This window comes from Benincasa hispida, chromosome 1 (assembly GCF_009727055.1).
Source record: "Benincasa hispida cultivar B227 chromosome 1, ASM972705v1, whole genome shotgun sequence".
Classification (NCBI taxonomy): domain Eukaryota; kingdom Viridiplantae; phylum Streptophyta; class Magnoliopsida; order Cucurbitales; family Cucurbitaceae; genus Benincasa; species Benincasa hispida.
The window spans coordinates 94,168,918-94,183,077 of NC_052349.1; the positions used below are offsets into that span (position 1 = coordinate 94,168,918).

Sequence of the window (14,160 nt, forward strand, 5' to 3'; positions counted from 1 at the left end):
GTGGAATTTTGTAATTTTTTTCCTAATGTTGATGTATTCCTTAGTCGATGTCGAATCCATGAAAATATGAAAATATCGATAAAAATTTAATATCATAGTTACAAATATCATTATATGAAAAAAAAAAAAAACCTAAACTTGAGAATTTAGAATAAATTTAATATTTTCAAAAATTTCCTCAACAAAATTTATGTTATAAGTCAAATTTAATAGTCTAGAAATACTTTTGCTTAAATATAATTTTAGTTTTATATTTTGAAATTTGTTTAATTTTAGTCCATGTATTTTTAAATGTCTAATTTTAGTTTTGGTACTTTTAATAAAATTTAAAATTAATCTATCGAAGTTAGTTTTTTTTTTTTAAAAAAATTAAAATGTACAAATAATAATAATAATTTTTCTTCAAAGAAATATAATATATGAATATGTTTCAAAATTGATAACGAACATACAAATAAATTCATTTTTTTTCAAAAGAAATCAATAATAAATAAAAGAGAATAAATTTAAGGTTTCTAAGAGATACATAAACTAAAATTGAACCAACATCAAATCAAAATAATATTCTAACTAATAATTTTATTATTCTCAAATAGGTGAGAGGATAAAAAAATCATTTAGAATATTTAAATAGGAAAAAGAATTTACAGTTAGTAAATATTCTTATTAAAAAAAATAAAAAAAGGAGTAAATATTAAGCCTTGGAAAAAACAATTCCATCTGTGGTCAATTTTACTTCCTTTCCTTTGCCTAATTTTCTTCCACCTCCCCTTCCTGGCTGGATATTAGCTGTCAATTTTTTAAAATATATATAAAAACAAATATATTCAATTTTCAAATATCTCTATTTGTTTTTCTAAATTTATTAATTTATTTTCTGTCTTTCTTTTTTTCTCTCTTTATTTAAACACTTTCAAATAAACCTTCACTCTCCTCTTCTCCCCTTTCCCACTAGAGTTTCAAACTCTCTTCTTCCCTCTCTGAAAAACCTCATTCATGGTGGATTCCTTCTTCTTTGATTCCTCAATTTCACTCCACTTTTGAACTTTAATACTCTTCTAAACCTTCAAATTCCAGTGAATACGCAGATTAATTTGTTCTTCGAAGTCCAAAAATCGATTAACGTGGAAAAACGCGCTTCTGTTCTTCGATTGTTCTACTGAATTTGATTATAGTCTTTAGAGCTTTCGTTTCTCGATCGAAAATCTTGCTTTGTTGTTTCCTGTGGACGGATTTTTGCTCTAAACTTCGTCGGGATGATTGCGAGCTCTCTTTGCAATGCTTCCGCTAAATTCCCGGTGTGTTTTTCGTTTGATTTATTTCTCTATTTGTTTTTTTTTAAAAAAATCAGGAATACTTCTTGAACTGCGTTTCAATTACTGTATTTTGTCTTCTTGTTTTCGAGTAGCGAATACTTTCTTAACCTTTTTTTTCTTTTGTCTTCTTTCTTTCTGTGTCCATTGCTAAACCGTGTAATGTTTTATGGAGTTTTTGATAATTGTGTTATTCATTTCATTATATATCATAATCTGGTTTTACTGTCTGGTTTTCTGCCATTGATTGGTATGTTCAATATATTAAATGAAGGGGTATGAAGATTCTGTACGCAAATTACATATTCTCTTAATTTAATCCATGCCCAGTGTGAATTTGTTTATCTGGTTTTGAAAAAGAAAAAAAATGAAAAAGAATTTGTATATCTGGGCCCACCTTGTTTCATTTATATCACCTGCTTGGTTTCATATAATACTTATTCTGGATTCCAATTACCCAACACTTTTACTTTTGTGTCAAAAAGTAAAAGGAAAAGAAAAAATTTACAGGTGTTCTCCCGTTTCTTATTCCAATGTATCATTAGTTTTTGTAACTTTGTTTGTGTATTCATATCTTGGGTTGTCTTTTGTGATGGAAGGTTTCACTGTCTTTCCTCTTTTTACTGACAAAAAGAGCCAAATTTCGATTAAAAGATGCATCTTTTAACTGTTTGTTGGTCAAGATGCTCAGTGCGAAAAGCCAAAATCTAGATCCTTTTAATTTGGGGATGAATTGCTAATAGATGAGTATATTTATTTGTTTAGTTCATGTAAATTGCTCTCGTTGTTATTAACCTATTTATCCTAATATAGTATACCTCTGTCCCTACCCTTTTCTTAGTTATTATTTTTAATTGTGCTTATTGGTTTCAATATTATATTTGTTGGAGACCGTCATTAAACTATGGAACTTTTGTCCACTTGTATTCCTTTTGTCTTTTAGTATTTTTGTATTAATATCGATAATTGTTGTTAATGTAGTAGATCAAATGGATCATATTATACTACTTTTTTTAGGTTGTTGGTTTGACCTCTGACCACGACCATGATTGGGTTTTGTTATTAATTTAACAATCCAATGCGATATACATCATCTGCATGCTGTCTGAACCTCTGCATCAAAGTAATAATGTTTTGTCCAATCTAGGGGAATGCAATTATTTGAAGGCATTTAATTAAAACTTATGAAGGTGGGAGTCTTATTACTTGGTTGTAATATTCATTTTGGTAAAAAAAAAAGTCAAACAATATGTATTTATATGTAAAAACACACGAACACGGATTTAAGAATATCCCTGTCTTGAACCTGTATGGTTGCAGATTTTCTCAGTTGACTTTTGTTGTTTGAGATCTTTCATAGATCAAATCTCTTTTTAGTATCTTTGCTATTTCTTTCTTCCCCTCAATAAATTTATGAAAGGTTAAATTACAAGTTTAGTCCTTAAACTTTGAGGCTTGTGTCCATTTACTTCTGAAACTTCCAAAAGTGTTTAATAGGTCTCTAAACTTTTAAATTTGTATCTAATAAGTCTTCGAAAATTTTGAAATCTTTAGAAATAATTGTTCTATTAGATATAAATTTGAATATTATGTCTAATGAAATCTTAAATTTTCAATTTTATGTCTAGTATATTTGTGAATTTTAAAAAATTCAAATATTCAAGGACTAAATCTATAATTTTGAAAGTTTAGGAACTAAATAGACACAAATCTGAAGTCAATATGAAAATATAGTACTCATTCTGACTTACAACATTGTATATTTGTTTCCTATGTTCTTTGCATCTTGATTGATTGAATTTGATGATCTCCGTTCCAGGCAGAAGTGATGGACGTAGAAACGATGATGGAACAGAAGAGGAGTCTATGCTCTGTTGATGAGAGCGCTCTCACTTCTCTGACATCCAAGCGACACAAGACTGATTTCTCTATCTCCTCTAAGGTTCCTATTGTTGGTTCAACTTCACATAGCAGCATATTGAAGATTAAGTTCCTATAGTAATGATAATTAATCAGTGTTAATAGTATATATATAGTAAGTTTTGGGGTGTCCATTAGACAGGCTTTCTGATCACATTGTTTTGAGTGGTCTAATTGTATTTCATTATTTTTTCACTTGATTAGTCCCTATATCGTCCTGTTTTGTTCTTTACGATATGCTCTGTCCCTCCATACCATGGTTTTCCTAGTAACATTCTCTTTCTACAGGAGAGGAAAGACAAACTGGGTGAACGAATTATGGCCTTGCAACAACTTGTTTCACCATACGGAAAGGTTTGTTGGGAACCAATTAAATATTCAAAGAAGTTGATCTTTTATATTGAAATTTCAGGATAATATTGAGGGCTTAGATGATCTGGACCAAATTTTATTTTGGCTCTTGAAATCCATAAAGCTATGTTTCGTAATTTTGCTATCAGTATTAAATCATTGCCTTGTTTGAATTAAAATTGTACAATTTCACTGCAGACAGATACGGCATCTGTTCTTCTGGAGGCAATGGAATATATCCAATTCCTTCACGAGCAAGTCAAGGTATGATTTTCTTGCTTAAAGTTTGCGATCTTTTTTAATTCTGATATGGGTACCAGATACGAATGGCTATCATGCCATGCATATAGCCTATGGCCTGTATGATACTTTTTCCCTCCATAAATTCCTTCTAGTTGGTCCAGGGAATATATTTCTTTCGCACTTCCATATTTTTCATCCGACACTAGTTTGTACTTGCATGCAAAACCTTTTGAGCATCAATCGGTGGCTAAAAATCGATTGGATCTTTTTGGTGTAAAATTTAATATCAATTTGGTTTATGTCTCTCCCTCGCTTTTTCTCTCTCGATACTGGATTTTGTTTGCTGAAGTATTCTTCTATACCTATTTTAGTTTTAGGTATTTAGTCATTGTGTCCCTTTCTTCCATCTCTCTCTCTCTCTCTCTAATCAGCAATGGAACACGAGCTGCAAGATTGAATCAATCAGTAGTTGTGCAACCAGTTATGGTTCTCTCTTCGTATAGACTATGATTGTGTTGTGTATGTAAGAGAATTTTGGTGACCACAGTTAATGTAATCTTGTTTGCCTGATTTTTAACCATTGATTTTTTTATCATCCAAGTCCATGAAACTGGTGTAGTTTGGATGGTGGAGGACTAGAACAGAGAAATTTATCGACATCCACCAGGATTCATCTGTGACATAGACTGAAAATTTGTCTGCCACTTCCAATGAACTTTATTAAATACTAATTGTGTATCTGTGCTGCTAGAACTCTCAAGTATCGTTACATTTTCTCTTATGTTATTTTGGTGTGCTTTCAGGTGTTGAGTGCTCCATATCTCCAAAGCACACCCACTGTTTTGTTGCAGGTGAGCCTATGCTGGACCTTTTGTTTCATGATTTGACTAAAATTATATGTTTCATAAAACACTTTTTCTTAAAAAGAAAAATAAAACCAACGTCTGTTCCCTCAGGGAAATTTGCAGTGTGTTCCTTACCTCGAAATTTATTTGTCTCATCAAGTCATCAATCAACTCAAAAGTTTGAGCTTATAGATTACATTAAATTTAATTATATAAATAATTTATAATTCAAAACTCTCCCCACTTGTGAGCTTGAAAATTTATAGAAGGTCCAACGTAGAACCTACTTTGATATCATGTTAAATTTACTTTAACTTGCTCATCAATGTAACTTTTTGGATCAATCGGTGGTTTAACATGATGTCATAGCAAGTGTTTCAAGAAGTCATGTGTTCAAACACCTGCAATGCTATTTCCTCTTGATTTCTACTTGATGGGTTCTCTATATAATTCAAAGTCCACAAGTGAGGAAAAGTCTTAGATGATGCAATACTAAATTTACCTTCATCCATCAGTTTAAGCTTTTGGATTAATGGGTGATTTAACGGTATTTATACCAAGAATGCGACCTAGAACCTGTGCCATTGCACCTTTTCACTGCTTTATACATTGGATTTAAGTCTGAGTGCTGCTTCGACATCCAGATGTTATCTTTCTGAATATTATCGCAAGGGTTATATTGGCTTTTTGTTAGGAGGTGGAGCCATGCAGCCACAGCCTGAGGAGCAGAGGCTTATGTCTTGTTCCAATCTCGTGTACTGCTGGAGTTGCACGCAGCAACGGTGCAGATATTTGGGCTCCTGTGAAGACAATTTCCCCCAAATATGAGAAGCCCATCTCACCATTCAATTGACCATTAAATCATCATCGCTCAGCAGCTAGCCAAATGGTTCTGAAGTTTCTGCATACGGTTGGTAAAAAGGGTAACTACTCATCTTCATATCTAATTTATAACAATTTTCCCGGAAGTAGAAGAATATTGTATCAAATAATTTAGGCATGGTGCTTGGGATATGTAATTCTTCTGTTACAAAAGAATAGCCGAGTCTCATCGGTTTCCAAGTTATGAATCATTACGGCTCACCATTCTAGTTTTAACGGGTGAAGGGTATAGTTTATCTATGGTAGTGTATTATTTGGTGTATTAAATGGTGGAAATGTGTATATTGTAAACGAATTATATGATGATCCCTAATCAGAAATTCATGGTGGAGTGGCATTTGTTACCTGCCTAGATAAAGAGTAGTTGTTTCAATCCTTGAGTTATGTTCATATTGGATGCTTTGTTAGTTATTTTCTCATCAGTTTTTGATGTATGTGTATTTTGTGGCTTGATGAATAATTTAGGACATATTTGGGAGTGATTCTGAAATTGCTAAATTTATTTTTGATATTTTTAAAATTACTCTCAAACATATATTTAATTTTATACATTTAAATACTGTTTTCATATCATGAACTCTAATTTTGATGATAAGTAGAGATGTCCAAAAAAATCTGCGGGGTTGGTACCTCTCGGGAACATGTCCTGAATAGGTGGAGAATCTCTGAATACACGTGGAATGGGGGAGAGAGTTGGGATTTTTTTTTACCATTTACAATTTGGGACTGGGGACTAGGAATATATTTTTGGTCACCTTCAGCTCGTCTCCGACTCGTCCTGTTTTTCGTCCCCATTTTGTATATAAATTATAAATTTTTATATATATTATATTATATATATATATATATATATTTAATTGTGTACTTATTAAGTTAATTATGGATGTTTTAATTATTTAAGTTCGAGGTTTTTATTATTTTAATTCTTTAGATGTCTTAATATTTAAGATAGGATGCTCTAATTGTTGAATTTTAATTTTTACAAATTTAGCATTTTAATTATATTTTTTAAATTGTATGTGTATTATTGTTTTAATTAGTAAAATTGATAATATTTCATTTAAATGAAAATTTCATTGAAAATGTGTAAAGAATTGTAAAAAAAATATTTAATTGAAATAAAAAAAATGTTAGATAAAAATAAAGACAGAGAGAATTTTTTCTTATAGGTAGTCTAATCCCCACAGAATCCCTCCCCCGTTCCCTGCAGGAAATTTGCGGGAATGGAGAATAGAATAAGGGGCGGGGACAGGAAAATTTCTACCGTGCCTCGTGGACATCTCTAATGATAAAGACATGCTTGAGAGTGATTTTGAACATGATGAATGATTTTGACGATATCAAAATCACTCGGAATCTATACTTGGGCGTTCTCTATAAAATGAAATAAGTAATTGGACATTTTTTTTTGTTAATTGAATATAATCATTTCTTTTATTTATTTTTTGTTTGATAATCATTTGATTTTTTGTTTTTAAAACTTAAGTTTATAAATATTCATTTCATCTCTAAATTTATTAGTTTGTTATCTACTTTTTATCAATGTTTTAAAAAACTAAGTCAAAATTTGAATATATATATATATATATATATGTCCTTGTTTTTGGAATTTGGTAAAAATTTTAATTCTTGTACTTAAAAAAAATGCAAATTATTGTAAGAAATTGAAAGGAAAGAGATTAATTTTAAAAAATCAAAATCTAAAAATTGCACCTTGTTTAAGAAATATTGTTGAACTTTTAAAAGTTGTGATAATATTCATAACCGTTGAAAAAAAATGTTTTACATATACACATATATATAAACGAAAATCACTTTATCTAAACATCATTTTATCACTTTATCTAAACATCATTTTACCACCATCTTCCATTATCTCTTCTTTATTTCAATCTATGGTCTAACACTTCTAGAGATGTCTAGAGGGTGGAGACCTGTTCCTCATTTCATCGCCATATATGTTAAATTTTCCACGAGAATTGAAGCATTTATAGGAATTAGGTTCCAAACTTTTTCTTGTTTGATTTAAAAGAAGATTAATTATCTTAATTGATTATTATGGGAAATTTTTAATTAAATAGTTAAATTTCTCATCATCTTTTTAAATTAGTTCCACATGGACGATTTGAATTTGAAGTAAAATTACTCAAATTTTCTAGTAGAAAAAATAATTATCAATCAAATATTCATATATGTAATCTAAATTTAATTGTTCAATTCTAACTTAATCATCATGCTGACCATTAAACAATAAAACTTGAAACTTAAATAATATTTATATAATAATAATAGCAACATGACATTAAATTATAAGGGTTGTTTTCAAATATGGAAAAATGAATCAAACTATTTACAAATATATCAAAATATCATAGTTTATTAGTGATAGACACTAATACACTACATTCATCTATCATTGATAGATTTCTATCAACGTCTATTAGTGTCATAGACTATGACCTTTTGCTATCTTTGAAAATATTTTCAGTAGTTTTTTCATTTAAAACATTTTTTCTTATTATAATGAATAAGAAAAAGAGGCTAACAGGGGGATATTCTGTAAAACCCGAACCCTAATTACTTTAAGTAAGAGTAGGTAATGTGATGTCTTCTAATGAGCTATGATGAAATCATGTCTTAGGAATTATGGAAGAAAGAAGGAAGCCATGATGTGGTAGTTTGCAATAGGGTAGCAAGCCAAGCATGAGGTGTCTGGCCGAATGTTGGAGGGTCATGTTTGACGTTGGAGTGCATAGTGAGCATATGGATGAGGTCATGCAATTCTTTGAGATATAGTGCTGAATTAACATTATGGATGGAGTTAGGAAAGGAAAATTGATTAAATCCTAGCCCTTCATCACATTAGTGGGCAAGGTGGCATAAGGAGTTTTCATGCAGGATTTTGGGCGTTGGTAAGCAGGAAGGCCGACTTCATTTAATTGGTTTGAACAAATTACTTGGGCTATTCATGTAATTCCAGTGGAATTCGAAAGCTCTGTGTGTCTATTTTCTATGGATGTGCTGTGGGAGGGAAAACTCGTCGGAATAAGGTCGAAGGAGCAAAATAAAGACGAAAGGTTCGTTTCTCGAGTAAATCTAGGCCATCAGTGAAGAATTGAAGCTCCAGTACGAATCACGAAGGTTTTTGAGCTAAATATTTGAGGTAATATTTTTAACTCAGTTATAAACAACTTTGTAGAATGAAACTTTTTAAGATGAGGCCTGGAATACGAGCTATATATTTTTGAAGTTTGAACTGTAAGTTGTTGAACAAGCAGGCAGCTGCTTGAATTGGGGCCAATGATGAATGTTTGAATCTCCAGATCAAGCGACGAGGAATTTTGAGCTGAAATTTTAAGGTAATGTTTCTAACTTGATTCAAGCAAGTTTTTAGAAGGAATTTTCTTGAGATCTGTTCTGGAAATTTAGTTATGAATTGTTGGAATTGAATCTGCAGTTTGATGCTCCAAAATTTTTCTAAGTGTGGGGAGTGTGGGCGATCAAAGGGTGCATTCCTTTGATACCCAATCCCTCCAAATTGGCTAAGTATCCGACCCTCAAAGTGAATGGTAGGAGGAACAATGTGATGGCTTGGCATGTGAGCTAGATTTATTGAGTAGGCCTAAAAGGAAGGCTAATGTAAACACTAAGTAGTATGCTTATATGTGTAGGTTCAACTCCCATTGGAAAAGCCTATCAAGCCTTAAGAAAGCAAACTTGAAAGACCTGTGAGTGACTATAAATGATTTATAAATGGTTTATAAATATTTTAATAATCCATGCTTTATTGACAGTTACTTTTATGTTGGTTATTTTACAAGAAGTTCCAAGCAACGCATTTCTCTAAAGTTTATGAACGCATGCTAGTTACAAAGTTTATTCTATGACATGTTTATGTTACAAGTATTTGGATTATGTTTTAAAGCATATGTGCTCTTAATGTTGTTAAGCATGCGTTAGCAAATGATATTCTTATGAAAACTATGTTTTATGAGATCAAGCTTTCAGTAAGCTTGTTTTATGAAAATGTTTTCCTATGAGGTATTTTCAGCTCAATACTGAAGTACAAGGAGAAGGTATCCGAGCTGTACTACCTAGTTTCAATTATGTTATGATTCTGATGCTGAAGTACATAGAGAAGGTATCAGAATAATTCACTCAGTTCAGTGATAAACAGTGGTACCCTGCCTCAGTTATGATCCTTGACGTCAGGATCCAATTTGCTCTACGTGCACGAGGGTTCAGTATGACGATTAATCAGTTCAGTAGGATTGAACCACGCGGGTTCTTTCCTAGGATTGACTGAAAGGTGATGAACAAAAGGGTTCTCACCCCAACCCAAGCTTATGTTTGAGAGATCGAACAAAAGGGTTCTCTCTTAAACATGATATTCGACGATGAGATTGAACCACGAGGGTTCTTTCCTAGCATTGGCTGAAAGGTGCTGAACAAAAGGGTTCTCACCCCAGCCCAGGCTTATGTTTGAGAGATTGAACAAAAGGGTTCTCTCTTGAACATGATATCTGATGTTGAGATTGAACCACGAGGGTTCTCTCTCAATTAGGAATCAGTTTAGCTATGTTTTCAGATACAATGGTTTTAAAAGTTTTATGTACACAGTTGCTTGGCATGTTTTAGTTCTAGTATTCTGTTTTCTAGCTTTCAGTTTAAGCATGAGATTAATGTTTTTATTAAGTCACTCACTGGGCGAGTAGTTCATTCTTTCAAATGTTTTTCTTTTCCCAGCTAGTGGTCAACTCCCCAGAGGTTAGCTGTCATCCTGCTCTGCCACTCAATGACTCCATTTAAAAGTCCAAAGTCTAGAGAGAAGTTTTAGGTGTTTATTTTGTAAATGTTTGTACATATGTGTTGCTCATATTAGGGACTAGTAAAGTATATTGGGACCGCTGAACTCTGTATGTGATAAGATGATGTAATTATGTTGTTGTTGATCCCTGGTGTTCTGAGGTTATTTTTAAAGGTTCCTTAGTTTGGTGAATGTTATATATGTATTCCAGGGATCTAAGCAGGTTAAGGATGTTAGTTAGACAGTAAGTGTCACAAAAGGGTTGGTAACTACTGTCGTCACATTCACTTCTGGATTAAGAAGGGTAATCTGGGAGGGGGTGTGACATATTCCCTATCCCCGTTTAGCCTAAAGGAAAAATTTCCTCCCTCTTTCATCCCCCATCTAAACGAGGAATCTCTGTCCCGTTAGGGATAGGTCCCCATGGGAAAAATTGACATCTTTAAACATTTCTCTATTTTCGCTCATTTCTTCAATACTCTCTTACTCGCTCATTTCTTCAATACTCTCTTACTCCCCTTATTCCATTTCTTAATTTCCAATAATATCCTCATTTAATCAAGGTATATACGTTATAACAAGAAGAAAATAGAATAATGAAATGACCAAGGAACTTTAAGGCTTAAATGTCTTAACTGTCAAGGATATATAGATGCCCTAGTTTATTGTACTTTCTTTTTTCACAACATTATATATTTGTATATATCTGTAACCCACTGGTGTTTTAGTCCAAGTGAGAGATTGTTGGAAATGTCCTAAAACTCGTCGTTCATAATCATGGAAACATATTCTATTTATTAAAAAAAAAATATTTATAAAATCCAATAAACGAATCTATAATATTTATAAAATCCAATAAACGAATCTATAATATTTATAAAATCCAATAAACAAATCTATGGCTATAGTATGAATATTGTGACTTTATGTAGAGATATAAAAGAGGATCGAGTTATAGTATATAGCCAAAAAAGGTCTCTAAGTATATGGATGAGATTGGATACCTCGTCTTGGGGACACTATGGATGCGACCTACTTTGTATACCAATACAAACGATGTGATCCTGGAATCATTCATGTGGAGACATGCGAGTGGAGCCCTATGCAAGAGAGTTTTGCATAAGACTGGACCATGAAATAGTCACTTTTCTTTACAATGACTGTTACTGTTAAAACTGACTATTTCAATTCGATGACCTATGGTAACTCGATCTTAATCTTGAGCTAACTATAAACTTCTGTTTATTCGAGATTATCTTTTGATCTGCATATGTGAGAGTAGTTTAATGGCATTACTCAACAAGCCTCCCATTTTGGGGATAAGACCGACTAGATAGTTGGGGATATAGTCTTGCAAGATGGAATTCATTCCTACCCGTTTTAGGGTTAGCAGATAGGTTGTTCTCTTAAGTACTGATTCTTAGTCTTGAATAAAAAGGTCCCGCTCTCTCATGGCCGAGAGAGACATGGTTTATTAGTTGGACTATAAATCGATTGTTCAATAAAGGATCAATGGGAGCTTAAGGGGCAAGATGTATTTACAGGGGTAAAATGGTAATTTTGACCTAGTTGTAAAATATGAACGACTTGTAAATGATCGATTTACTGGTTATGGTTAAATCAAGTGGACAAAAATATATCTACAGTGAGAAGAGTGCAACCATCGAACTATAGCGGTGTGTCTCGGTGGTTAACAAATATTGATTAATTCAGGTTAAAGAGTTTAACCGATTAATCTCAAATCGTTGGAGTTCATGATCTGTAGGTTCATAAGGTCCCTCTACTAGCTCGTAAAATATTAAACCCTGGATTAGAAAATTGAGTAAATTTGAAGTGTTCAAATTTGAAATTAGGGTTGGAATTTGAAAGGTTCAATTTCAATTTTAGGGTTTGGATAATTATATTCGATATAATTAACGTTTAAATTTATCGAAATTAAACATAATTGGAGAGTTTAAAATATTTAAATATTAATTTAAATATTGATTACATGAATCCAGATTCATGTTTGGATTAGGTGTTTTATTAATTTAATATTTGATATTAAATTATTTTTTAATTAATAAATTAAATTTGTTTAATTAATTATTTAAATGAATTCATTTCTATTGTAAGAAAATTCTTTTTGGGAAATTTATTTTTAGTTTAATTTAATTTAAGTTAAAAATTGAACTAAATTGTAATTGAAATTGCAAATAGTGAAATTATCCAACATTTGATGGTTTTATGGATTAATCCCAAAATCAACACCTAGTCCACTATATTATTGCATTTTGAAGTGTCAAATTGGCTGATAACTTAATGTTTGCATGTGTTTATTGAATAAATAGTTTTATTTCAGAAATTGAAAGAAGATGGATGCTGAGTCAATCGAAAATAATGAGAGTTTGTGAAATTCTCTCAAACCCTCTATAATCTCAACTTCTATTAAGCTTAATTGAGAGTTTGCACCACTCAATCCAAGACTGAAAATAGTAGAGAAGCTCCTCTTGGTGGTCTACTAGAGATTGGAGTTCCATTTTGTGGAGTTCAATAAGAATCAACAAAAATTCTATAAAGGTATACACATATGCAATCCTCTTTATATTGACACTATTTTTCAACATGCTTTGAACTCAAATTAAATGTAATTAGAGTGCTTAATGATTCTGTTAGTTTCCACTTATGCTTGTTTGAGTCATAATTTTGAAGACAACTAGTAGGAGGCAAAATAAATAAAATATGTGATTAGCAAATTGGTACAATATTGATATGAAAAAACGTTTTCCTATGCGAAATAGCTTTAAAGAAATTAATTATTTAGATGTTAAGATTTCTTATATTTATATTTGGACATGCTCATGAATAATAAAGTTCCTCCCGTTTATTTGAAGTTTTGTATTTCATAAGAGAGGGAAAAAATATGTGAAATGATGAAAGGTTTACTAGGAGGTATTTGAGCTCTAATTAGCAAGGCTAGTCCACTCAACATTTGGAGTGTGTGTTAAGAAAATGAAGGATAAAGGTTATTTTTGTTGGGGTTTGTACCCTAAAGTCTCGTATCCTGTAGTTTGTAAACAACTTTGTACGAACACTTGTGATGTATAATATATATAATATTTACTTTACTTCTTGACTTTGCACATTTAGATTTTTTTTTTATTTTACCACAAACCAATAAACTTAATATCCCTGGTTGTCTTTGAAAGAAATCGAATTCGAGATTTCCATGAGCAGCAGAAAATAGATCATTCCAAATTATAATCATGTATGAACATTATACATTACAGTCGTAAAACAAACATATAGTTATGCAATTGTTACAGAAATTACAGCATGAACAATCAAATAAACAAGGAGAATACTACGAATGTTTGTCGACTCGTCTCCACGATCCTTACTCATGAATGCTCGAACACAGCAACCTCGAATGCTCGAAAAACACGGCCGCAACACTGCACGAACACTTTGCACTCGTCCTCAGCGATCGCCTCGGTCACGAACACTCCAATAGCACAAACGACCTCCACAAAACCTCGACGATGTCGAGTTGAGTATGACACCACCAAGAAGGTTATGTTGGTATTCTCAGTATGAGAATCCAAAGGGTGGGCTCTGTGTGGACTTGGAATGAGGCAGACGAAGGAGGAATGAACAACTGTGTACATGATTGGGCAAATGGGAGAAGACAGAAACCTATCGCATAGGTCGATACCCAATCATTTAGCTAAAGCTAAGTGATCATCTAGCAAAAGCTAAGCGATTGTTTAGCACATCGTTTAGCCCAGTGTCTGTCGCTTACAAAACACTACACGATCGT

At 32.0% G+C, this 14,160-nt stretch overlaps 1 protein-coding gene across 2 annotated transcripts; it reads left to right on the forward strand.

Annotated features, from left to right (window-relative positions):
• The first annotated feature begins 892 nt into the window (after positions 1 to 892).
• On the forward strand, positions 893 to 5,927 carry LOC120092323 (transcription factor bHLH153-like). 2 transcript variants are annotated; one of them, XM_039050507.1, is made up of 7 exons: positions 893 to 1,298; positions 2,331 to 2,503; positions 3,133 to 3,255; positions 3,522 to 3,587; positions 3,783 to 3,848; positions 4,631 to 4,678; positions 5,367 to 5,927. In XM_039050507.1, exons 2-7 carry the CDS (start codon positions 2,498 to 2,500, stop codon positions 5,523 to 5,525), a joined length of 468 nt encoding a protein of 155 aa, XP_038906435.1. In that variant the 5' UTR covers positions 893 to 1,298; positions 2,331 to 2,497; the 3' UTR covers positions 5,526 to 5,927. The 2 variants fall into 2 exon arrangements, with proteins under 2 accessions (XP_038906435.1, XP_038906434.1); XM_039050506.1 differs by lacking the exon at positions 2,331 to 2,503 and having other exon boundaries at positions 896 to 1,298.
• The last annotated feature ends 8,233 nt before the right edge of the window (positions 5,928 to 14,160 follow it).

Coding starts and splice junctions, on each gene's coding strand:
- LOC120092323 (XM_039050506.1), top strand. CDS start 1,257: ATGATTGCGAGCTCTCTTTGCAATGCTTCCGCTAAATTCCCG. Junction 3,256..3,521: donor ATTTCTCTATCTCCTCTAAG/GTTCCTATTGTT, acceptor CTCTTTCTACAG/GAGAGGAAAGACAAACTGGG. Junction 3,588..3,782: donor TTGTTTCACCATACGGAAAG/GTTTGTTGGGAA, acceptor ATTTCACTGCAG/ACAGATACGGCATCTGTTCT.